This window comes from Haliaeetus leucocephalus, unplaced genomic scaffold, assembly GCF_000737465.1.
Source record: "Haliaeetus leucocephalus isolate CR32 unplaced genomic scaffold, Haliaeetus_leucocephalus-4.0 Scaffold139, whole genome shotgun sequence".
Classification (NCBI taxonomy): domain Eukaryota; kingdom Metazoa; phylum Chordata; class Aves; order Accipitriformes; family Accipitridae; genus Haliaeetus; species Haliaeetus leucocephalus.
This window is the reverse complement of record NW_010972575.1, coordinates 720,908-746,786: the sequence shown is the minus strand read 5'-3', so window position 1 is coordinate 746,786 and position 25,879 is coordinate 720,908. Positions and strand designations below refer to the sequence as shown.

The 25,879-nt window shown below is 34.3% G+C and overlaps 1 protein-coding gene across 1 annotated transcript in view; it reads right to left on the bottom strand.

Moving 5' to 3' along the window:
* The window catches only part of KDM4C (lysine (K)-specific demethylase 4C), a 271,840-nt gene that overhangs the window by 212,794 nt on the left and 33,167 nt on the right, over window positions 1–25,879 (bottom strand). Inside the window, exons 5-7 of the mRNA XM_010586055.1 lie at window positions 21,415–21,608; window positions 14,235–14,284; window positions 3,125–3,228 (exon numbers count right to left, since the gene is read on the bottom strand). Coding sequence (XP_010584357.1) covers window positions 3,125–3,228; window positions 14,235–14,284; window positions 21,415–21,608 — 348 coding nt within the window. The remainder of the gene's footprint in view (window positions 1–3,124; window positions 3,229–14,234; window positions 14,285–21,414; window positions 21,609–25,879) is intronic.

The window sequence follows — 25,879 nt, the reverse complement described above, 5'->3', positions numbered from 1 at the left end:
TGTGATAATGCTTTGCATAAGCAAAACAGTAAGAAAAATTAGAAGGACAAATATGGCTCTTTTTAGGGAAAAACACTTGTAATTTGAGATAGCAAAAAGGAAGAGTTAAATTTTAAACAATCACCAAAATTAAAACTTACAACTCCAAACATTTTTCTTATTATTATGTCACGTCTTAAATCTCAGCTTTTTGCTGGAATAGTTGTCTTATATTCAATTTCTGCTTGAATCCCCACTTTCTTCTTCAAAATTCTCATAAGTTTTACAATTTCTTAGTCTTTTTTCCTCAATGCAAGAATAAATACACAGGGATAGCACTTCAAGATGTAAATTTCTCATTGTATTATGGGAGGAAGGAAAGAGATGAAAACAAGAAAAAAATACTTAGCTAACAAAGGTAAAGAATAAAATTGTATCTTACATTTTGCATTTGCACTTTGCAAGGTTAATTTTTTGTTGGTTCATACTTAGCATATACATGTAAATGCACATACAGTGCATATATTATAACTGCTACTGTAGCACTCCAACAATCGCTGTGGGAATGTTTAAGAAAGATTATTCTCAACACTAAGAACTCCAAAATTTATCTCAATACACCCTCCCACTGCTGACAGTTTAGCAGGTGTTCTATTGCAACAAGCAGCAGTTCAGCTGCCACCTGGTAGGCATAGGCTGACTTATCAGCATTCAGCACATTCCAGTTCTATTATTTTGAGCCATGAGACATCACAGCCTGGTTCTCTCTATTCACTCTCTCACTGAATCCCACTAATTACAATTACACTCGGGTACAGTCTGCTTCCTCCCAAGACTAGGTGACAGAACAAAACTTAAATATTTAACTATTTCTAGCACCTTTTTTTTTAATTTAAATACAGGAATAATCAAGACACTGAAATAAGAACATCAACTCCCTCACCCACCTCAAATGTGTGCTACTGAAAACAAATATGCTCACATTCAGCAATATGCTACTTTAAACACCAACCACTGAAAATTACACTGTTCAGAGTAATGTTCTGTAAATCCAAAACTATAAATCTAGTTATAAAACCTTCCAGTCTGGAAGGTTTCATCTGACACTTCATGACAAAGCACAAGGCTATGAAAGAAATCACTATTTACCTATATATTACAAAAACTGAACTCAGCAACTACATTTCCATATGATAATATATCATTCAGAAAACAAACTACTTCTGATGTGAGTAATTTATTCCAAAAAGCTTGCTTTCCAAGTATCATTCTGAAGGCCTACATTTCTTCAATTTTATACATAGGTTGATTTAAGCATGAAAAATGAAGTGATATTCCAAAAGGCATTCCCACCTGTGCTGCAAACTATGTTGATAACACAGGAATGCTTTAGTTACCACTGAGCAGCGCTTACACAGAGTGAAGGCCTTTTCTGCTTCTCACCCCACCCCACCAGCGAGCAGGCTTGGCGGGGCACAAGGAGCTGGGAGGGGACACAGCCAGGACAGCTGACCCAAACTGACCACAGAGATATTCCAGACCATAGGACATCATGCTCAGCGTATACAGCTGGGGGAAGAAGAAGGAAGGGGTACATTGGGAGTCACGGCATTTGTCTTCCCAAGTCTCTGTTACATGTGATGGAGCCCTGCTTTCCTGGAGATGGCTGAACACCTGCCTGCCAATGGGAAGTGGTGAATTAATTACTTGTTTTGCTTTGCTTGTGTGTGCAGCTTTTGCTTTACCTATTAAACTGTCTTTATCTCAGCCCACGAGTTTTCTCACTTTTACTCTCCCAATTCTCTCCTCCATCCCACTGCAGGGGAGCGGGCGAGCAGCTCTGTGGTGCTTAGTTGCCGTCTGGAGTTAAACCATGACAATACTATACATGAAAACATTCACATAAATATTATTTCTGTGGGCTGCATTTCATACTCTTACAAGAATATCACCTAAAACAGACAGAAAGCACAGCATTATCCCAAAATCTAGGCTGGGGAACATGATAAGCTAAGTTTGTGTATGCAGGTCCATATGATATCAATAAACACTGCATACACTAGAAGAGAAACCACAATAATAAACAAGGAGTGTGGCAAGGACAGTTTACAGGACTACACTGCAACAGGAATTGAGTGAGAAAAAGTATATATTGCCTGGTTCTTCTGAACACCTTAAAACAGTCTGTGCAGTGGGAAACCAAGAATCATAATCTCTTAATGATCAAAAGGCTTTTAAAAACTCAGTATAACATAAACAGATGTTTAGGCAGGGGACGTTCTACTCTTCCGAGTGGCTTACAAAGCTCTTGAATTTAGAACTTTAGAGTTTGCAAAGCATTCAGGATATAGAATAAATATACTTAAAGAAAAAGCAATGCAGCAGAAACGTTTTCGTTAGCTGGTGCCTGTAGGAAATTAAAAGTGGAAAACAGTAAGTTAGAAAATCTTGTAGGAAAGGAGAAGAAACTGAATACTTCCGATGTTTTTGAAAGCAGCTATGTATTAAATTCATCCACAAAGAAGAAAGCCAGTTATTTTTCCCACTTTCTATTTACATAATGTTCTTATCAACTGTCCAGTCTGCCACCACCTAGCAGCACAAAATAATCATTCACCCTTTTTCTAATATATGACAGCTTTTAAAATTTATTTTAAATTAAATAACAGTTCTTTTGGGTTTATTCCACTTAAAACTTTTTAATCATAATACTGATAAAGTTACATTTAATTGCATCAGAAGAACAATACACAGACATAAAGAAATGAATTGTTTTAAAATATTGCATATACAACTTAAATTAATACAGCTAGTTAAGAAGTGTTTCAGTCAACAGGAAATCACATGCAAGCTTGTATGCAAATAAAACTGAAATAAAAAATATTGGTTATGTCTTAAAAATCACAGAAACTTTTAGGATAAAGATTATGGTGGCTGCAAGTGTCTTCTGCAAGAAAATTCCAAGCTAAACCATGCAGAAGTCCTAATACTACAAGCATTTGTTTTCATCTTTCCATGGAGTCAGTGCCTAAAAAAACCCCCAAAATAGTAATTTCGCCTCGCGTTTACTAATAAACAATCCTTACAGTAAACACAATCTAATTCAATGCATGAATGCATAGTTTAAAAATAAATACTAATGTACCTTGTCAAAAGGAATTCCATACTTTTTCAGTATTGATGGAGAAATCAGAGTCATCTTGTGGCGAAGAAAAGCATCACATCCTTGAGAGCTGCTTGGGAAGAACCCTAATAAGGCAAGATAAGCAAAACTGGGTATCTTTTAATTTAAAAAGTAGGATTATTTTTTTTTAATATTTTACAATACATAATACTGCTTAAACTTGTTTTAGAATTTTTTTTCATGTCATTGCTAGGTTCCAAGAGATTTGTATAAAAAAATCAAATGCAACTCCTTCAACTGATTTTCAGGGGGAGGGGTTGCAGGGGTTCAGGGGTACTTTGTTTGTTAAGAAGTGAAACAATTTAAAATAAATTTGGACCTGTAAATTTAGGCATACTTTTCTTACGCTTCAGAGAAATATTTTATTGTTGGGGTTTTTTTACGTTAACGTTCATTCTGCAACCCCTGCATACATGAAAATCAACTGCAATATATAAATTTAGGATTCCACAAGGACTAGTTTACCTAGCATTTCCAGACCATCTATACAGTAAACAAACGCAACTATCTAGAAAAGGCTAGAAAGTATGGCTACTTTCACAGAGGTATCTGATACAACTAAAAATAGGTGGGGTTTTTTGCTTCTTTATATCTTGTCCTGATTTCTGTGAAAAAAGATTGCTTTCCATGTTTCAACTTTCATGATTATTTATGTACCACTCCACAAGCCCTGCTTAGTTCATTAAATAATTATATAATCCAGCTGAGAACATGGAGATAAATGAATGAGGGAAAAACTGAAAAATTAAAGACAAAGTTTCAGTGTTATTAAATGCTTGTATCTGACCCTCTAACCAGGATGTGAACAGCATCTCAGCTACAGTTCAATTGTGCTACCGAATCCTTCCTTCTCTAAAATGAAATCATCGTGTTCTTTTCCCTTCAGCCTAACTATGTTACCATAAGAAACCACTCTGTTACAAGGAAAATGGGAGAAGATGAGAAGGAGAAAGAGGGGGGCAAGTTTTCAGAACATCGCTAGTTTAGTCCTTCCTGACCTCCTTTCATACTCCATTCTAGAAAGAAGGTAACACTCTCAAAAACTGGAAACACCAATTCCTACAAACAATAAAACGAAGAAAAAGAAAGGCATAGTAGTTAATGAAAGCAAGAAGCTCCTGAAAACTTCAGACTGAAAAACGGAAGGAATAAAGCCATCTAACCACCTGTCCTGGTTTCAGCTGGGATAGAGTTAACTGTCTTCCTAGCAGCTGGTACAGTGCTATGTTTTGAGTTCAGTATGCGAAGAATGTTGGTAACACTGATGTTTTCAGTTGTTGCTAATTCATGTTTAGACTAAAGTCAAGGATTTTTCAGCTTCTCATGCCCAGCCAGGGCACCTGACCCAAACTGGCCGATGGTGTATTCCATACCATGGGACGTCCCATCTAGTTTAGGAACTGGGAAGTGGGGGCAGGGAATCGCGGCTCGGGGACTGGCTGGGTGTCGGTCGGCGGGTGGTGAGGAATTGCCCTGCGCATCATTTGTAAATTCCAATCCTTTTATTACTACTGTTGTCATTTTATTAGTGTTATCATTATCATTATTAGTTTCTTCTTTTCTGTTCTATTAAACTGTTCTTATCTCAACCCAGGAGTTTTACTCCCTTTTTCATGATTTTCTCCCCCACCCCACTGGATGGGGGGAGAGTGAGTGAGCGGCTGCGTGGTGCTTAGTTGCTGGCTGGGATTAAACCACGACACCACCTACTACTTTCTCTGAATACTTCCTCTCAATCCCCTCTTCCACTTACGCACAGGTGTATTACTTGCTCTGATATGAACATGTGTCTTTTGTTGGAGCCAAGAGGAATGCTTTTGACTGTGTTATAATTCAACATCACAGAAGTCTCACTAAGTTACAGTACTAACATCAACAGAACTAGGTTGACAAAGCGGAACAATTTACTCACTAATCAGCAAAGATAAGACAATCTTTATTATCTTTATTATCATAAAAATAGTGTTTGTACCAGACCATTAGCAAGAATTACCATGAGATGTACTATGAGTAACTGCAATCCATACATTTATCAGTCCTAGGTAATATGTAATCTCATTTTATCTAGGACATAACATTTGAAAGAATCCCCTTCTGTGAAGTTCAACTTGATTTATTTATTTCACTTTCTTCTGTAGAGTATATTTTCCAGTGTAACCAAGATTTCTTAAGATCAACAGTTTACTGTATTGTATGACATTTATCCTCAAGTGATTTCAGGGATTTCACAAAGATTGGCAGGCTACTGCTAAAAAAAAAAGTTATTAAAAAAGTAATTGTTTTTAAAATTTCTTCATTTTCAGAAAACAGAACTGAGGCATAAAGGAGTTAACTACCCCTAACAGTTCCATAGGAAAAATACTGAGGAAATAAGAAGTTGAAACAAGAAATGCTAGCTCCTTGTCTTAGACTCTTAAGAGTAAGTTCTTACTACTAGGTGTACAGTTTCATCACAGCCCTCTCTTAAAACATATAGGAGGAAAAGATCAATTCTAATTTTTTTAACTAGTGCAGTATGAATTAGCCTGACTCTACTGTAAAAAAAAAAGTCTATGATAATTACATTAGCTAAAAAAGGATTCCCCAAAATTGTTTTCATTTGTGTTATAAACCTAGGTAAAATTCACTTGGTAAGAAAATCCAAATACAAAGCTATTTAAAAATAACAACTTTTTTTTCTGGGTACAAGGAAAACATATGCAATCCTATTCTGTAATGCAGGGGAACTACCTGAGAAACACGGACAGAAATTAAAGTGAAGCAAAAAAAAAAAATATATTTTACCAATTATCTTGCATAGCAACTTGATAATGGAGAAGATATAAAGCCAGCTCTTCATGATGAAAAGGTCTCTTTAATGATGGTATTAATACCGATTCAGAAAAAATACTTTTGATTCATTTATGCATAAAATGATATTTTATGCCTGAAGAACACAAAAGATCTTTGAGAGATCAGTTCCAGACTGATGGATTACCTAGGATTACTCAAGGTATAAATGTTTGTCCACAATGAATTTACTAACCAAGAACACCACTCGATTATTCTCCTAACTTAATTGCCTGTTTTGCTGGAAAAGCCTGGTAATTGTAAGAAAGCAGTAAGAAGAGGTCACCCAAGAAAAATACAGAAAAAAATTAACAAAAATGACTAGACAAATGATATAAAAACATTGCTTAGTGGACATAATATTAGTCACAGGACATCTAACTAGTAAAAGGGCTTTCTGTCATCTCTTTACTGTGTTTGCACAACTCATTGTATCTCTCTCACGTAAGTGTTAGTTCATCATTCACAAAAGCAGTTTCGTTCTTGGAACAATATGCTCACTACTCGATTATAAAAAAAAAAAAGAAAAAAAAAAGAATCACTTTCAATCAGTTAACCATCTAAATATTTTTAATTACTTGAGGGAAAAAAAATGGAATCTCAACAATGTGCCATAACATATAGCCTTCTCTGTAATGTCAGATTTAACAACTTCCCTCTGATGAGTCTTATATTCATGTCCTTTAACCACCCTACAATTCCAGAACAATTTTAAGATGATCACATTATAATTGTTACATCCTTTGTACATTCTTTTCTAGCTCACTCCCCAGTCCTGGGAGAACAAATGTTTTCTAATAGCTCAAATATAAAGTTAAGCAGCACTTAAGCAGCAAAGATGTAATGTACACTCGTGCTAATCAGTGTACTAGGAACTCTGCTAAGATGCCCTAAGATCAAATTTTATTCAGATTTATAATTTTTTCTTTTTTCTCCCCACCAACAGGCAAAGAATTCTTTACTCTCTTTTGGAATTGCAAATAATAGTGTAAGTCTCAACAAGTAGTACTTGATAGGTACAGTTTTATCATACACGTTTGGCTTCACTGACTAAAAGACAGTTAAAAGAAACTATCCCACAATTAGTGGGCTCCAGCAAATATATTTCAACTGTTTTGGCATAATTAATGCCTATAACATAATGATAAATATCGTAACTTGGAGTCTACAACTTATGAGTTTCAAGAAGTCTCAGTCCTGAGCATCATAATAATAGAAATATACTGGAACACACTGTGAAAAAAGTGGTTGAAAGTGATACTTGAGACTGAGGCAATAACTGGTATGAAAAGTAGCAAAACCCTTAATTCTAAAAAGCAGGGAGAGTTTGACTGAGTTATTTTCCCAGAGAACACAAATTTTGTACCAAATTCTGCTACTGCAATGTGCTTAACTATCTCAATACATGATGATAAAAAGCAAACAATGGGCAGATATCCAAAACTTAAGTTGTACCACTACAGCTCCAAGAGATCAGAAATAGTTGTGACAATTCCAGCCAGAAGGCAAGCCTGTTGCTGAATTCTAAGAAAGTTGCAAACAACACAGAACAGCAGAACACAACCTATGCAAAATCCATTAAGAGAAATTTACAGGAGAACATTTGCTACGGTTACAGAGCCCTCACAGTGAAATCAAAGTGCAGCCTACACATTCTGTACCACTATAAAATATATTTTGACGCCGTCAAAGTCTACACTTACACACAGTCAAATTTTCCAGTCTCATTCACCTGCTTTTCTCAAAAGCACTCTCCTTCAATGAACAAAGGAAGAAGGGAAGGTAGTATTTCCTCATTACAAGACTCTGTTTATCAGAAGGTCTTTTGTTCTGTCCAGGCTAAAGATAAGGTCACAAAAGCTTTTCTTTCAGGAAAGAAAATCCCTGTGGGAGAATTGGTTGGCAGATATAAAAAATACCTAATAGCACACTGAATAGAGGACATTGCATTAGAAACATCACAAGACCCTTACAAATACATTAACTGCAGGCCAATTCAAGACATGCCTGCAACACACCAGAACCGTTCTCAAATACCAAGCTGACATTAAAATTACTGATTTACAGGATTACCAGTTAATCCTGGATATTTAGTGAAATCCCACATCCAAAAGAAAATACACTGAAATCTATCTAAAATGTAACTACCATTCAAGTTCTGTAGTACATTCATGCTTTTATGAGACACATGAAATCTTAATTTAATCCATTAACACTAATCCATTAACTCTAAATCAGTTGTACAAAAGCAGGTATTTTGTGGGAATTTGCATGCAACTCCAGTTTCTCAGATGGTCTTGAGACATGGCAGACCTCTTCTACACCTCTTCTCAGTACTTATATTTAGCCATCTGTGCCCTACTTATCATCTTGGAAATGATTACACAGAACACAAAATTACAATTCAAAGCAGTTACATCATAGGAGCTGATGAGCAATAATCAAAGATCAGGGTAAAACAGAATTAGGTTGCTCATTGATTTACGTCCAGGAGAAAAAGACTATCCAGTTGAAAATTCTCTAGTCCATGATTTAAAGAAACACTGACATTCTCAACCCTAGAGCAGAATTAGAAGGTAAGTATGTGATTCAGCACTTGGTGGCCAAACGTTTGGGTATGAGCACATAAACTACAAGTAAAGTACATTTATCCACCAAACTGAAAGTCCCACTCAGGCTTCTTAAAAACCTTATCTAGTTAACACAAGCAACAATAGCAAAAAACATGCTCTGAGAAGACTACATATATATTCCAACAGATTACACAGTCCAAAATAAGATGATTTTGCACAAAGTAACCAATGCTATTTGTACTAACAAAATAAAACTACTTCTTGAGTTACAGTCTCATCACTGGGCTGGTGAAGACACACCCTTTGTCAACACTATTCCACCTCAGTAGACAATAACACTTCCATACAATTTCTGGTTTTATGAATCCATGCCCTATATACAAGTCAAAGCCTTCTCATCTTTGCAGGAAGCTGGGAGCAGTGGGCACTAAGAAGATTCCTAGCTGTGTCTGAGGAAGACAGGATTTCCACACACAGGACATTGCTACAGAGAGTCTTTAAAGCATACATGAAATGGTTCAGGGATAAAGAACATATTTTAAAATAAGTTCAACTCTATAAATTATTGAGGGACGGTGAGCATTGCTATCTGGAAGGCTCATTTTTTTTTCACCCTGAGAGTATCATTCCTACACATCACACATGCCTCATATCAGATGACCACATCACATCACAACTATCACCAACACAAAGTAAAGTGGATTGGGTTCCATTTCCTGGTTGATTACCATTTTCAAGATACTTGGAATGCTTATCTATGATACTAAGAATGTGTCTATACGGCTTTCAGTTAAATTGTTCATCTACATCATAGATGGACAAATTACAATGCTATTTCCAAAAAAGTAATTCTACAACTTCATTGACTTGCACAGGGTGATTGACTATATATTACCTTGTATGAGGAAGGATATCACAACTTGGACAATAACAAAGTCATTATTTAAGCACATACACATAAAATCACATTCTTAGGGAACTTTCAAATCAAATTCTGACCAGTCAATGAATGAGGCTAGACTTCCTATCTTTTTCTACACTTCCATACTCAAGTCTTCACCTGAAATTCCACAGTAAAGGTGCTGCATTTCTAGTTTATTAATATTGATTGAAAATATAACTATAAAACATGAAAATATAAATATAAACCTTAGAAGATAAGAAAGATAACACCCTAAATTTCAAATATCCTTAATGTAATTTATCTTTAATTTAATGAAAAATAATCCAAATTAACATAATTAAGCTCAAAGTTATGGTGATTTTTTACTTATGGAGATCTTCATTTAAAGGACTTACAAGATACAAAATACTAATCATAATTCACTGGTCAGTATTCTTGGAACACAGGTAGAGGTGAAAGGACTGAGGACTGAGTTTTCTATTAATTTTATTTTTAGATTTTACTATGATAGGTATAAACACAAACTTCATATACATTATTTAAATTAATTTCCAGTGATTTCAACAAATTTGACTTAACTTTCTGTATTGCACATAAAAGAAATTAGGAGGATGAGTTTGCATGACAACAATCCTCATAGCAATCTTTTGTACGCTATACAAAGCACAGAGTGCAAAAGCCACAAAAGAAGCAAGTGCTGTGAAATATGAGTGTTGTTATGCCCTGTTGAATATGTTACAGCCCTAAGTCTATTATCTCTTAGATGCGACTTTCCTACCTTGACTGTCATAACTATCAATTGAGACAAAGTTCAATTCTTCAGCTGCTCAAATTTTCAGATTCAAGACCCTTGTAAGTTATGCAAGACCTACATCAAGTTTCATTTCAACAACTATTTATACTTGTTTTCATACATAATAGGTAATGACTTCTGCATTAAATGAATTAATTAATATTATACACCATACAAAGCTTTTTATAACACCTCTACACACCTAAAGTAAATTAAACTTTACTTTAGTTTCTTAACATAATTGAACACCACAGATAGATGTCATCTCCTCTCTAGAAGTTTCTGCAATTAAATGATCTATTAGAAGATCTTGAAAATCCTTCAAACTGTCATTGATTTGCTATTCTGCTTCTATTTTCTAACTCATTTTGTGAAACAAAAAATCCTTAAGAATACCATGGTATTACAGATTAACATAACAAGTATAAAAATCGCAGTTAATAGCTCACTTGAGATTTTTATTACATTTATGTCTACATAAAATTGAAAAAACCTACATAAATGAGACAGCAGCTGAAGGGCAAAATCAAACTATTGTCTTTATTAGATGCAAGTCTAATGTCTTTCAGATAAAGTATCTGTAGGTGCCACAGTCAATCAAGATTTCAATGGAAAGCAAAAATAAAAGCATTCATGCACAAAAGGCATGTGTGGTAATTGTGATGTGCAGACAAGAGAATGGAAAATATTCCAGCCTTCCTTTAATCTTATGTATCAACTGCTGCCTTGACTTAGACAACCTGTCACATTTAGTGCATTATTTTATTATTTTACTTATTTAGGAGCATTCAGTAATTTGGTAGGCATCTGATCATCAGAGCTAACCTTCTTGAATAAAATACTTCTTTTTTTCTTCAGATGTTGCACTCATGCAAAAATATGATTTAAAATATTTTCAATACACGTGTAAGTATGAAGGTCTCATTTACACTATGTTTTATTAATGTTTACTATTAAGTGACTTGCAGCCATGCAGCTTACTTTACATTTTCATCTTTTTAAGATACCTTACTGTAAAACTCAGACTGTATTTTAGCAGGTAGCAGTTACAGGTAGAAGAGCACAAAGGTCTTAACCTCCACAGCATGGAAATAATCAGAAGTGGTAGCTCCCCTTTCCACTCCCCTCCCCACCCCCCCCAAAAAAAAAAAGGAATGCGTAAGTCAAACTGAGCATAAAGTCCATCATCTCTATTCTTAAGAACTACAGCATCATCTTCTACACTCCATTCTAAGCCAGTAGCTGGCCAAAAATATCATGAGAACAACTTGCAGAAAAATATCACAGAAGACATTAAAGTCAAATACTAAAAACTTAGGAAATGTCGGAGAGGGTTGTATGTGAAACTAACTCATCTATCTTATATTGCTGTTACAATAAAAATCTCTGTATAAGTATGTAGCTCTTCTACAGAAATCCAGTTTCATTCACTGAATATAATGGAATAAACAACTATTTGAAATTTTATCTTCACTGTTCAGTATGTGATTCTATGTTTTATTTGCTATCTACTATTCAAAACATGGTTCTGAAATAAAAATAATTAAGTTTTGATCATAGACATGATTCATCAAGGAAAGTAGTTTTCCATTCACCACACAGATCTTTATGACTTGTAGATTTCCACTTCTTCCCATGCTTTATTTCCCATTCCTCTTACTGTATTAGGCCACCATTACCAGTAATAAGAGGCCTGAGCACCTTCAGGCTGCAGTTTTCTACACAATACTTTCTAAAACTATGCAAGTTTACACCAAGTGACTTCAAAAGCTCCCATGTAGCAAAGCATGTATCTCCAAAAGTTACATACTTCCTGAATTTGTATAGGTTACTCCAGTATCTGGGGAAACCAGGGTATGCCAAAGAAAAATCTCAAGGGTTTTTTTAGCTTGCAGCAAAGAATACCATGCATCAATGCCACTTAATTCCTAGAAATGATTGAACAAGTGCTGCTGAAACTGCCCATTCTCTTCCCTCAGTCTCAAAAAAAAAAAGTTTTGATAAACACTCATTACAGAACATTACAGAACATTTAAACCTGAATAAATTCTAACACACTACAGAGCTATAATCAATCAATATGAAATCTAAAATAAGTGCCAGAGCAGCCATACCACATCAAATGAAAAGTCTATCTACCCAAAGATGTTGTTCCCACCAAATGTCAAAAGCGGATATACAGAGAAGCATCTAAATACAGCATGAAATCTTTGCTTCCCCTGAGTAATCTAGTACCAACGAGTTGCTGCTCCAAGACTTCCAAAACCAGATGCAGTTCCTATGCTCCTCTAACAGATTCCTTTGCCAGTGTTGGCCAGTCTTCCCCTGAATCAATGCAGGATTTTTGAATCCACCAGGGACGGTGAGGAGTTCATACTGTGAAAGGAACTATCTCCTTCTGTTTGTTTTGAACCTGCTAAGACTCTTCATTCAAAGTCTCTAGCTGTACTGGAAGACCCAGTAAACAATCACTCTTCAGTCACCTTTTCCCTGCCAGTCATCACAGTTCGTTATCATACTCCCTTCCCCTTATTTGACACTTTCAGATCGAAAAGTTAGAGCTTACTAACAATTATTAATAAAAAAAAGGCAAATTTTTCACCAGTGCTAGTGCCCCTCTGAATTTTTTCCAATTTTCTGTTCCTTTTACTCCTTGCTCATTTCCTGTGAATCTTAAAAATAATTATTGAATGATCCTATAACAAGTCAGTGTCACTTGCCCAGTCTACAACATGTATCAATTTGTTTACCAGTAAAAACCAAAAGCTTCAAGGTATGCATATGAAGAGTTCTATACTTTGCAAGTTGGAAAAAGAATCTGGAAAGCAAAAAAATGAGCAACAACTTTCTCAACTGAAACTATGGGAAAATTTAGGAATAATAAATGTAATTATCCAAGTTGAAATCTGTCTGAGACATGTTTTTAAGACTGCAAGTTCACAGGTCTTTACTTTCACATCTCAGTGATACACGCCATCTTACTGTTCTTAGCAATAGTTTAAAAATAGCTCAGAAAAACAGCCATGCACCTATATGCACATAAAACAAGATATGAAAAAATGTACAAAAATTTTCAGAATTTGGTCCTGATACCTGATATCTAATTATCAACTTTCAGTAGCATTCCTTATATAATATGGTTAATAGCAGGCTATAAAACATGGGCTGCCAGGCCAAGAAACATGCCTAATTATTACCATATTCATAAGTTGCACTCTTAATCTAGAAACAAATAGAGAGGTGTAGTGTTACTGAAAATTAAACAAATTACTGTGTAAGAAGAATCTTCCTATAGACTACTGATTTTTACCCCTTAGATCTCAACCTTACAACAATATCCTCTGCTCCTTCTCAACAGAAGTTCCTCACACCTCTGGAGGGCAAAAGCCAGTACATGCTTTGGCTAAAGTGGATTTATATGCCTGCTCACTGGCCAGCAGGCTTCCACCTAAAAAGATTTAATGTCCATACATTTTGTCTGCTTCGTCCTTCTCAGAGGTACTAACCAGGTTTCCATCCTCTACCCAGCCATTAACTTTCAGGAAACTTCTGGAGACTTGGCTGTCTTCAATATTTCTATCTTTGTATCAAATTTGGCTAAGAAGTTAAGATTCAAAAGCTACAGACGAAGAGAAGCTATGACAAGAAAAAGCAAGGCAAGAGGAGACAAAGATACTAGCACTGAAAATCTAAGAAACAACAAAATACTAAGCTTCATTTTCATAAGTTTCACCAAGCTAAAAATGCCAGTACAAAATAAAGTTCTAAAAGGAAAAAAAAAAAAGATTTGTTTCTTACAAATTCCTCAGAGTACTAGAAAGTTTTCCTTGTTTGCAATCATACCATAGACAGATAAAAGTCACACAACATTAAGTAATAAAACACAGTAGGTGAGTCAAGGACAGTGTTTTTTACTTTGCTGGAGGTTTCATCCTTCAAACATCTCACATATGGAAATATTGGAAATATTACCTTGAGCCAATCTTTCAAGCCGTTTCCCATGCTCTGGAGGAACAGCATACCTAAAATTCACATAAAGAAAAGAATGAAATGCTTAAAGACATAATTATTACAAAAACCATGATTCACGTATGATAAATATCTAAAAATACAGAAGTCAAAAAGATTAAAGACTGAAAAATTGTAGAGAAAAAATATACAATTTCTGAGGAAAAAATACATAGGGTTTTTTTGAAACAACATTTTTAGCTTAATTCTAGTTTAAACATTTTATGTAGTTCAAGAATGTCATATTCACATTTAAAATCATGCATATGGACAATATTTGATATGATTACACCACTCCAGTAAAAAAAGATACATATACTTTCATTTTCCAAATGAAACAAAAACACATAAAATAAGTATTTTATACAGGTTTAATTGAATTATATTGTGCTTCACAAAACACAAGAGTTAAACACCTCTTTTTTTTCCTATAGCCAATGCTGTAGAATGAAAGGGTTACTTGTGTTTGTAGAGTTAAAAAATCATTTAAGAAATACACTTTAAGTTAAAGAATTGTACATATCTTGGAATCACTCTTGTTCTTACAATAAATTATTTTTTAGAGATTCCATATGCTACCTGCAACAAGTCAGTAACAATATAAAAGAACTGGAATTAACCTCATGTTATTTTTAATGTTTACTGCAGCTAAAAAAATTAAGATTAGTGAAAAGCTGTAATTTCATTCTGCTTTTCTGAACACTTTGTTATTCACATATTTACTGCACTTCATAGATATAATGTATGTATTAATTAGGCTTTATTATTGACTTTAACTGCTTCAATATGTGATATAATAGGCTTTTGTTTCTGTTTAATCTTGGAACAGCATTGGATTGTTTCTTCTCTATAAAAAACACGGTTCAGAAAAGGAGAAAATGCATATTCAGCTGTACAAGACAGTCCAAATCCACATCTTCAAACTAAGTCAACATACAGCTTTTTTCTTTTACTACACTGTGAACAGATTTCATTCACCTGCCCTGACAACTCACTCAGAAGAACAAGTGAATGACCCTAGGCCCCTCATATTGCTCAAGAAATAAACATCCCCCTATCTCAAGCTCTTATTTGCACACACACAAAATTTTATGCTATTACAACTGAAACTGCTGCACAGAAGCAAGACCCAACACATTAATCAGTGCTCTAAGGTGAACTATAGCAAAACCCATGCCTACCTACAATCCACTCCAAATGGTATTAAACAAAAAGAGACTCAGCTCGACTCTGCTCAGTGTTTGCAGTTTTAACCAGAATTTCACTGTCTTACAAAAATAGATTTTGTTTCTCTCCATTTGTAGAACAGAAGTCCATCTTGACTGACAGTTAACATCATCAATAAAATAAATGTAAAGCCTAACATAGAAATTTCCATGTATTTAAAAACATTAGTCAGTATTATCTTTTCTGTGACTTCACAGACCCCACCTCTTCAATGCTGCATTTTACAGATTGCACCTTCCACACAGAACAAGTGGGTTGGACTGTTGTGTCATTTGTATTTCTTTTTGTGCAACAGGGTAATTGGTTATTCAGTACTGTAGAATTTCTTAAGTGTAGGCAGTAGACAAATTTGAAACTGGATTTGAATCCACTTGATTTTAACACATGCATTGTATCATGATGACTATAGATGGAAGGAAAACTGGTGATCCTTGTCAGGTGCTCAGTTAAGTGGTATGTTTTACAAGTGGGGTGACTTTTACAACAGTATTATTCAAAGTATGGACAAAAAAAAACCACATCAAAAACAAGGAATCATTGCTTTACTGTGCAAAAAGTAACCAGCCAAGCAAGATGGTCATCAAACAAGCAGCCTCTTGTTTTCACCCAGTTATTCTCATCTCAGTAACAAGAAACAGCATGTGAAACATTGCGTTCCATTCTTCCTAAGCCAGGTACATGCACAGATAATGGATACTCCCATCAGCTGCAAGCTAATTACATGTGATGCTAAATACTTAATCGAACTACTTCTCTGAAGCCCATGTTATATATTGACAGGGGAACAACAGCTGATGATTTTTCTTGCTAATTAGTATTTTAAAAATTCCAAAGCTGCAAACCCACAAACTGTTGTTACAACTAAAATTACAACAGCAATTTTTTTTAAAATGAACCCAATTCATTGGTTTCACAGTTGATAACAGAGAATTTGCAGCCTCCACGTTATATCAAAATAATGCTGTCTATCTAATTCCAGACACTGGGCTCAGAATCCCATGTCACTTTCTATAAGCAACACTAATTTGCTCTACTATCTATTTAGGTGTTTAATAGTTATTATATATAAACATGATAAATTTTAAAAGCATAAACAAACTGAAATCTCACAAACTTAATTTAGGAAGTTAATACATTTGCTGCTTTGAGATGGGAAATTTCAAGGTCTGTTACCACCTAAAAAATTTCCCTACTTAATCTAAATATTTCAAGGAAAAAAAATCATCTTCGGGGGGGAGGTGGGTGGGGTTTAAAATAAAAAGTATCTCCTTTTCTTCTAATTCCCATGTCTTACTAAGCAAAGTTCTCCCACTTTATGGAGAACATTCTAATTACCAAATGATTGCTCAGTTTCAAGCACAATGATAACCTTTTCAAGACTGCTGACAAACCACTATACTCTTTGATTATAGCTCCTTTTTTACAATTAGAATTCCTATTCTTATTGTATTCACTGCTGTAACTACTAATATTCTTATTTCTAACTTTTCTGATAATTTTCAGCAAGAAGTGTGGCTAGTCATCTCCTCTCTTAATTTGAGCATAACTGTCTCTCCACCTCTCATGGAAGTTTTATACATTACTCCCATTTTTCACACTAAAAGTTTGCACTTCATTGTAATTTTCTGTATCTGTATTTTTCCTAGACATATAACATAACTAGGAAACATGTCAGTTCTGTCAATGGTATACATAACTTGTGCAAAGCTAGCAAGACTCTTACACTCATGCTGAGCTCTGCATCACCCAGCCAAATTTTGACCAGTGTTTGTCAACTGCTGATCACACTGAAAGTCCTATTAATGCTACCCCAGAAGACCCTGTCAGAGCCTAGCTGAGCCTCTTTTAACCCATTTACTTTATTGCCATATTTGTTCTTAACTCATACAATGTTAGCGTCAGTCCAAGTATGCTTTCCCTTCTTCACTTTTTTGTCTGTAAATTTTGTCTAATATTAAAACACCACCCATTTTTATCCCACCGTACTCATAACCCTATTACTATTTCCTATGCTACTGGGATTCTCTGAAAACCTTCACATGAAATCATGTTTTAAAGAATTCCACAACCCCTACTGTGTAACTATCTTTCCTCATTTTTCCACTTCATAAAGGAAGATGAACAGGTATTGGCACACATTCTACACTAGCAAATCCATAAAATAAGGTTCTAGCCATGGCAATCAAGAGGTAACAGTAAAGTTGCCCATGGCAAAAATTTTAGGCAATCTGGAGATCAGATTTGTCTCCATCCTGTATCACTGAACTCCTGAAAAAGAATTCCTGAACCTAAATCACCTGTTTTATTTTGAATTTCACCATAGATCCATTCCACTCTACTCCTCTTACAACCTAAATAAACTACCAGGTCCAATCTCACCCTTCTGATCTATTTAATTTTGGCTGTCTAAGCGTTCTCTCTTCAACAGTCTGGTCTCTTTTTCTTGACATTATCACAAAGACAGAACCATCTTCTCTTTCTGTAGTATATATTCCTTTTTATGTTATGACTGACCAACCTGGCAAGGCATTTTATGATTTATAAAACACATTACTAAACAGGAGGGGTTTTTAACTTAATGTATTCTTTGTCATTTCCAGTCTTCAAAAGAGCTAGGAAGTGAAGACCAGATGGAATGTCACAGAAAACATCACAAACTGATATGTAAATTATGTCTGTATTATACTGGAAGATTACACTGTGCCCCTTTCAACAGCAAGTAAAAACTCCTGTTCTTCATACAGAAAAGAATTCAGACCTCCACCATCAGATATAAAAGGTGAGCAAACTGAGCACAATTTTTAAAAAATATTACTTTCTAAAGTAAAATATTAAATATATTCTCCACATATCTGAACTCCTTTTCTCTAAAATAATAAAATAAGAATAAATTAGTCCAATTATTATTATATTTGAAATATCCATAATGACATGAAAATGATTACTTTGGGCCTGTTTAATAAACAGTTTCACATATTCATTATTAATGTTCTTCAAAAAGATTTACATCACCTTAACATTTCAAAAAATTCCTACCAACACCACTGTTTTTCATGAGTTAGGTAAACAGCACAAAGAGTAAGCACCGCTTTCAGATACTTAATAAACCCAGAATTATTCTACAAAATATTAAATATCTTATTCACATCTTTTATTTATAAATTTACAATGTAAATTGAAGCATTATATTTTACCCATGGATCTAATACAAATACTAAAAGTCTAACATCTGTACTATTAACAAAAACCTGGTTTATGCTAGGCATTAACTTCCAACAGCAGTTCAATACTTTAACAACATGACAAAATTCCTCAAATTATTACACAAAACAAAAATAAATTCTCTTTAGTCAGGGCCTATACCCCTGAAATAATAATTACAATAGAAGAAAATATTTAACAACAAATGGCAGAGGGAATAAATTTTTAATACTAATAAGCAGTTCACAGATACCATTATCAAACATACCAAGAACAAACTGAATTAATAGATTAAGCAAATCATCAATCAAATAAATGCTTCTCCTTGGCAATAAGACTTTTCTTTCTAAGAAACTATGATGTAAAATGAGGTACCATCTTCAAGATTTCTTTCCCCTCAGAATAAAATGCAAAGGAAAAGTTGCAGTAAAGATTCTGCCTCATAGCAATTTTAATAGACTCTATTCCCCTTTCCAGCAAATCTTTCCTCTTCATATTGCACTCTCTTCCCCCCTCATATTGTTCTGTTTCAGAGTTAAGTTTTCTTAATTCCTTTTTCTCCTTCAAATTATTTCCTCTCTTTTGCATTTTTTTGCAAGCAAAAAATCATCTGTAAAGCAAACATATGTATTCCACAAATATATACATACATAAACACACAAACAGCCATAGTACTCATTTTGCAAATAGTTATCAGACACTTTCCCTGTCTTTCATATGAGGCAGTCAATGGAAGAATCAGTATACATAATATAAAACTGTAAACTTCTTTGCATGCTTCTGGGAAGTGAAACTGCACAGAGTGTAATAAGAAATGGAGGTCAATCTATGCCTAAACACTGGAGAAAGTTTCAAATTCCATAAAGACTGCCATAGCAGTCAGATTTAACTGCTGCCTACAAGTTCTCATCACGCCTCTCAGGTGGAAGTGGTTGTCTTCTTACAATTCATACAAAATATTCTGCCTATAGTGCTTCTTAATAAAATATTTTTCAATTCTCCATAAGACCACTGTGGCTGTCTTGGAGAACTACATGTGTACCCAGTAAAATTAAAAAACATGTATTACTACTGTACATGCCAAGGTATTTGGTTTCACTCAGGAAGCACTCGTCAACTCAGTTTAAATTTTTTAAGAGCAGGCAAGATCTCTACTATATGTATCCTAAGATTCAACTCATCCTCCACTTTTTTTAAGAAAATATTATACTAATATTACATTAACACAAGATACATTTTACTGACATAGGAACAGCATTAGCATAAATTACTGCAGCATTCCTCCAGTAAAAGCACATGTGTAACAACAAATAAATCTTCAACTGTCTTTCATTCAACTTTTTTTTGGCACTGCATTTCTTAACAATATGGGCCAATGTAGTCCAGAAAATGAAGTCGTATCCACGGCTATTTTTTCAAAAGATGAAGTTGTCAGTGTTTAATGATTTTGTTCATTCAGAAGTGTAAACAAGTATCTGTAAACTAGAAAAGCATTTATCATATTATCAACTCATACCTCCTTCAAAATACTTAAAGAAAAAAAGTTTTCTTAGCTTCCCTAAGGACTTCAGGGCCTAAGTAGATGTCTCTGCTACTTGGAATTTTACAATATGCAGTGACTTTTTTCTTTAAATAGCACTTTTAAAATTCCTAAGAATACAAAATAATTTTTACGCAATCATTGTTTTATTTAAATTTGTCCTATCATCTTAGAACATTTTGGAATTACCTATCTTTACATCCATTTTTAACAAAGATATCCTTCTTATGGCTGAGACAACTTTCTTAGTATGTCTAACTCTATCAAAGCAGCAATTTCAGAAATATATAATTATTCAATTCAAAACAGACTTGCGTTACTACAACAGGTGGTGTTTATCTTCTCTGTCTAAATGCAAGCGATCCACTATACAAGAAAAGCAGGTAAACATAAGGCAATGACCTAAGAACCAGCAGCTGACCAATTTACTACCTTCTTAGTTTAAATACGTAATGTTGCACAGGTCTTTGTCTTTAGTATGGGTATAAAAATAACCAATAATGTTTTATGGAATTACCAGCTACAGAATATTCCATCTAAGGTTGGATGACTAGAAACTGCCAGAAACCAAACTAAGCAAATCTATATGTACAACATTAAAACTACTTGTCTCTCTATTAAGGCTGTTCAATCAAAATTCTAAGATTATTGAGAAAGGATAGCAGAAGCTTCATATTTAGGAAGTACCTTTAACACTGAATCTTATCTCCTGCTGGGCCTACTGAGTTAACATTAGAGAATATGACTCTGATTCAAAAAAGCAATTAAATGCACATTTAATACAAAACATGTTAGGCAGTTCCAAAGGACAACTGAACCAAAGAAACTGATTTGAAAGAGGCCTTACAGAAGCTCCCTCAAATACTCTTGGGGTTCCCAACTCATTAAACTTCTCATATTGAATCATTACAATCTCTTTCTGTTGAACTCAAATAAGCCTGATGTACTTATTAGTCTTCTCCTTTAAAATAAAAGGATTCATTACTGAGATGTTCTTTACATCACAAATCTCACATATTTCATAGCATTCTCAGCTTAAAAAAAAACCCGCAAAACTACCAGCATAGCTTTTCAGTAAAGCTTATCACTGTGAAGCAAATGTACCCCATCTGTGTGGTTTAGTCAGCTGAAACAAGCAGATAAATGAAATAATCTTTCATAAAAATTTAAACTTGCCATGACTTCGGCTCCCCAAAATGGAGATAATTAATACTGTAGAGATCCATGTCTTCAGTGTGCCATGCAAATGTTGTTTTCCACATGCCAAAATACAGATATGGCGTATTTACACCCTCAATAGAAATTCCACACTCTTCTCCTACAACATCTAATATTGTATTAAGATGGGCAATATTCCATTCCTCGATACCCTAAAAAAGATACATAACAAATGTATTAGAAGATTTATAAAGTAATGCAATTTTATATAATCGTCTCAGTCGAAAGATAGACACCTGACCTAGCCCTTCAAAAGACTGTATATTAATACAAATTTGTAAGCACTTTAGAAGACAGTTGAAGCTACCCAAAGAAAAATTCTCTTGACCTTAGTAAGATTTAGATCAGGTTCTAAGCTTGAGGTGTTCAGAGAAGAGAACACTAAGAAGTTCATATCTGCTTAACACTTAATACATCAAATCTAACATGGGATGAAACACCATACAGAATAGAAATAATAGCTGTAGACAAAATCTTTGATGAGTTCATAGCTAGAAGCCACTAAGTTTCACTGGGCCTATCTATGCTTTTTAATTACTCATGAAGTAATACTAAATAGTATTAAAAATTATTTAAAAGTTTAATTTACATGGGTAAATTTACCATTTCTCTGAAAAGTATAAAATCTAAAAACATTACATCACTTCAAAGGTATTTCTAAACATAATGATGTACTGCCTAAGAAATATATCACAAAAGAAATCTATTGATTTCATGGGATTTCTTACATTATTGCCTATAAAATTTGTATATTAAAAAGACATTCAGAAAGCCATGCATGTAGTTTTTGTTGTACTTCAGATTCATCCACAAAGTGCAATTCTAATTTCAGGTAATGTAAGAGTCAGTACAACCCAGATCAAAGCTACAAAACTGAAGAGAAAGAGATTAGACTTCATTATAACAGCAATTATTAGCACCTGCAGGGAAGATATTAGCTGGTGCTCAAACAGTCAGAAAAACAAGAAATACAATCAAAACTATTACAAGCTCAATACACGCAAGTTTCTTTACTGGGAAGACAGCTCCTAAACATGCCCTTAACCATGACCTGCTCTGCAACCCTCATCACCGAACTCTATACGGTTCTGGTATCTTACTCAAATTTGGGTAACAAATTGATGGCAGACTGCAGTCCTGATGCAGCTGATTAAGACTAAGAAACATGGTGACATTCAATAATTGGGCAGGTGGTGAAGTAAAAACACAGGTTAAAGCAAGAAGTAATGAACATTTATTACTCAGATTACAGTTCCTTGTTTTTTTGAGATTTTACATCAAGCATGTTAAGTATACGGCAACTAGAATTGATATACAAGATAGTAACTTCTGTATCAAGTTCAACCTTCTCATTGAACAAGCACTTCTGACTGCCTGCTATGACTATTTCACTTAGTAAGAAAAACTATCTTTAAGTTATCTGGGACTTTTACAAAGCAGTAAAGGAATCTTAAAGAATTAGTTCCTTACAGACAGCAATTTTTGTCTTTTTTTGAAATTGGAAGCTTTGGCTTTGATGCATTTGTGTGAGATAAAGGCACTTGAAATTTAAAAATTTAAAAAAAAAAATTAATATGATGACCATTATCAAAGGAAAAAAATAAACACCAGTATAAAGTCAAATAGTAGATGCTGGTCAAATTTGCACCTTCCAAATCTAAAAATCATAATCATCAGCAAGGTAGTAGAGCTGCAAAATATAAAATTTGTTTGAAGAAATAATTTTAACTAATTATTCCTCAAATTAATTTACAGACTTTATTTCTTTCAAATCATGTAAGATTTATCTTTGTTCACAAATTGTGCAGAATTTGGAGAAAAAAATTAATACAGCAAAGTAAGAGCAATGACTCAACCATGCAGGCACAGAGACACATACCGGGTTAGAAGACAACAATAAATACACCACTTAATCAATTGTTAATCTAGGCAGTATACTCTTTCTAACAGTAGCCAAAGCAGACAAGAAACAGTGTAAGCAAAGCAGTATTTCCCCAGAACACCCTTCCAGCCTGCACCAATCTGCAGACTGAAGGTTCCTCCAGCCAGAAGCATTACCCTTCTACTTATCAGTACCCCGTGGGCTTTTTACCAATTTATTCATCCAGTCACCCTCTTTAATCCATGTAAGCTCTTAGCAACCATAACATCCTGAAATCTTACTCTTCTCTTACTAAGAATTAAGTGACAGTTAAGACAATAAATTATCTTTTTATTTAACACCACTGCTTTTCACTTTCTGTTAAGTCAAATCACAACTAGTCACCAAGCAAACTGCTAGTGGTTTGTCTCTAATACAAAAGCAAATCCTCCTATAGAGAACAATCCCAGGAGAAAAAGCTTGCTTCAAAATACCAAACATACAAAATACACAACCCATAACCTCTACGCTCAAGATTCATGAGCTATCTCCATTTCCTAAAGACTATTTTGGACAAGTAGTCTTAGCTCAAAAGGAAACGTTCTCTGAAACCAGCTGAAACGTGAAAATCACGCTGACTCATTTTAACTCTTCCTACATTCCTTGAACTTAAAAAAAAAAAAAAAAAACAGTTTTATATTTATGCTTAGATTGTTACAAGTAATTATTACAGATTATTGTTAAAGCTGTTACTTTCCCCTCACAGATATATCTTTTTTAATATTCCAAAACATTGATTAAAATGCTTAGATGAATTTTTCAGTAAAATATCCATTCTAACTTTTCCAATAGTTGCATAATTGTTTTTAAACTTTACAGTTGCAATGCACACTAAAAAAATCACAGAAGCTGCAAAAGAGCAGTTTAACAGGTCAATACATAACAATAATTTTCAAAATTAATGTATACATTAGCAGGGTGTGCTATATTTAATAACCAGTATTAGAACACCGGCTATCAGGTATAGCTGCTAGTTTCTTACAAATACAAAAACCCATTTAGACATTATAATCTATTTAATGTTAGGAAAATATCAAATATTTATTCTGCTCAGAATATCACATTCTGTATCAGAATATTTAACAATTTCAAAGGAATGTGTAAAGGAAGTATTTCTAATTTTTCCACATTTTTGATAGCAAATTCTTTAAAGAATACGTGTCATCTTCGACAACTGTACCACACTATCCAACATCAGGAAAAAAGATGAAAAAATAACGTATTTTTCTTTCTTTACTAAAACAAATACAGGCTTGAAACATCTCGCCATCTATTGTCATTGCTACGCACACTAGACTTACCTGGTATTTCTTCAGAGAAATATTGTAAGGTACACAGTAGTTTATATAGAAGACGACTATTCCAATCTTCACTAATTTTGAATGTGACTGAAACTTCCTGTAAATTACTATCAAGAGGTTTTATGACTCTTTTAACAGCCTTTGAACCCGCTTTTAATGCAATGTGGAGATAAAATGGGACACTTCACAAGCAGCTCTCAAATATCTGAACACTTGCACAGTTTTGAAGGAACTGACCCATTCTATTCTCAAAGACACAAAATGAAATGTAGCTTTCAGTATACTGGTAAAAAGTAAACCTCAAGGTCGTAAGCACTAACCTCTTTGCAGATAAAGTAGGCTCCAAATGAAATTATTTTTCATTCATTTCCTTTTTTTTAAAGTACTTAGAATAGTGACATGATACTAACCTTTGCACTTTACTTAAACAAATCAGCCAACAGTGTGATGTATTCCATTTTTATGAACATGATTTCTGTATGTATACATTAATACACACATCCTTTTTCAGTCTGTAATTTTTCCTGCGATTATCTTATGGATTCATTTCAATATTAACCTGTCAAACAAGACATCTGTTCTACAACTAGGACTAAAAAGCCCCTATGACTGACTGTAACAGCTCAAATAACAAAGAAGAGTAAAAAAACTAATTAAGAGACACAGTGAAAAGGAGCAGAAGAAACATACAGAAAAATCTGTGCTTTGTCACCCAGTCCTCTCCCCACACACCCACTCACTCACAACAATAAATGTAATAAAAAACCCTCCAGGTTTTTATTGCTTCCTCAAAGTGCATAGAGACAGAAAAATGCTATGAACAGAATCTCTGCACCATAAGCACACAGGTTAGGAAATACAATCACCCTCATTTGATCTGTTTTTTCTTCTCAGTATCTTTTCAGATATAACCATTGTTTTGCATCACCCTTTCAAAGGGTGGAAAAAAAAACAGAAGCAAGTAGATTGTCTTCAGAAATGCACACTAGAACCAAACATGTAAGTGAAGGAATGCTCACATTGATCTCAACTATGAGGAGATCATACAGAAAGGACATCTGACATAATAATTGAATCATTTAGGTTGGAAAAGACCCTTAGGATCATCAAGTCCAACTGTTAACCTAGCACTGCTGAGTCCACCACTAAACCATGTCCCTAAGCACCACGTCTACACAACTTTTAAATACTCCCAGGGATG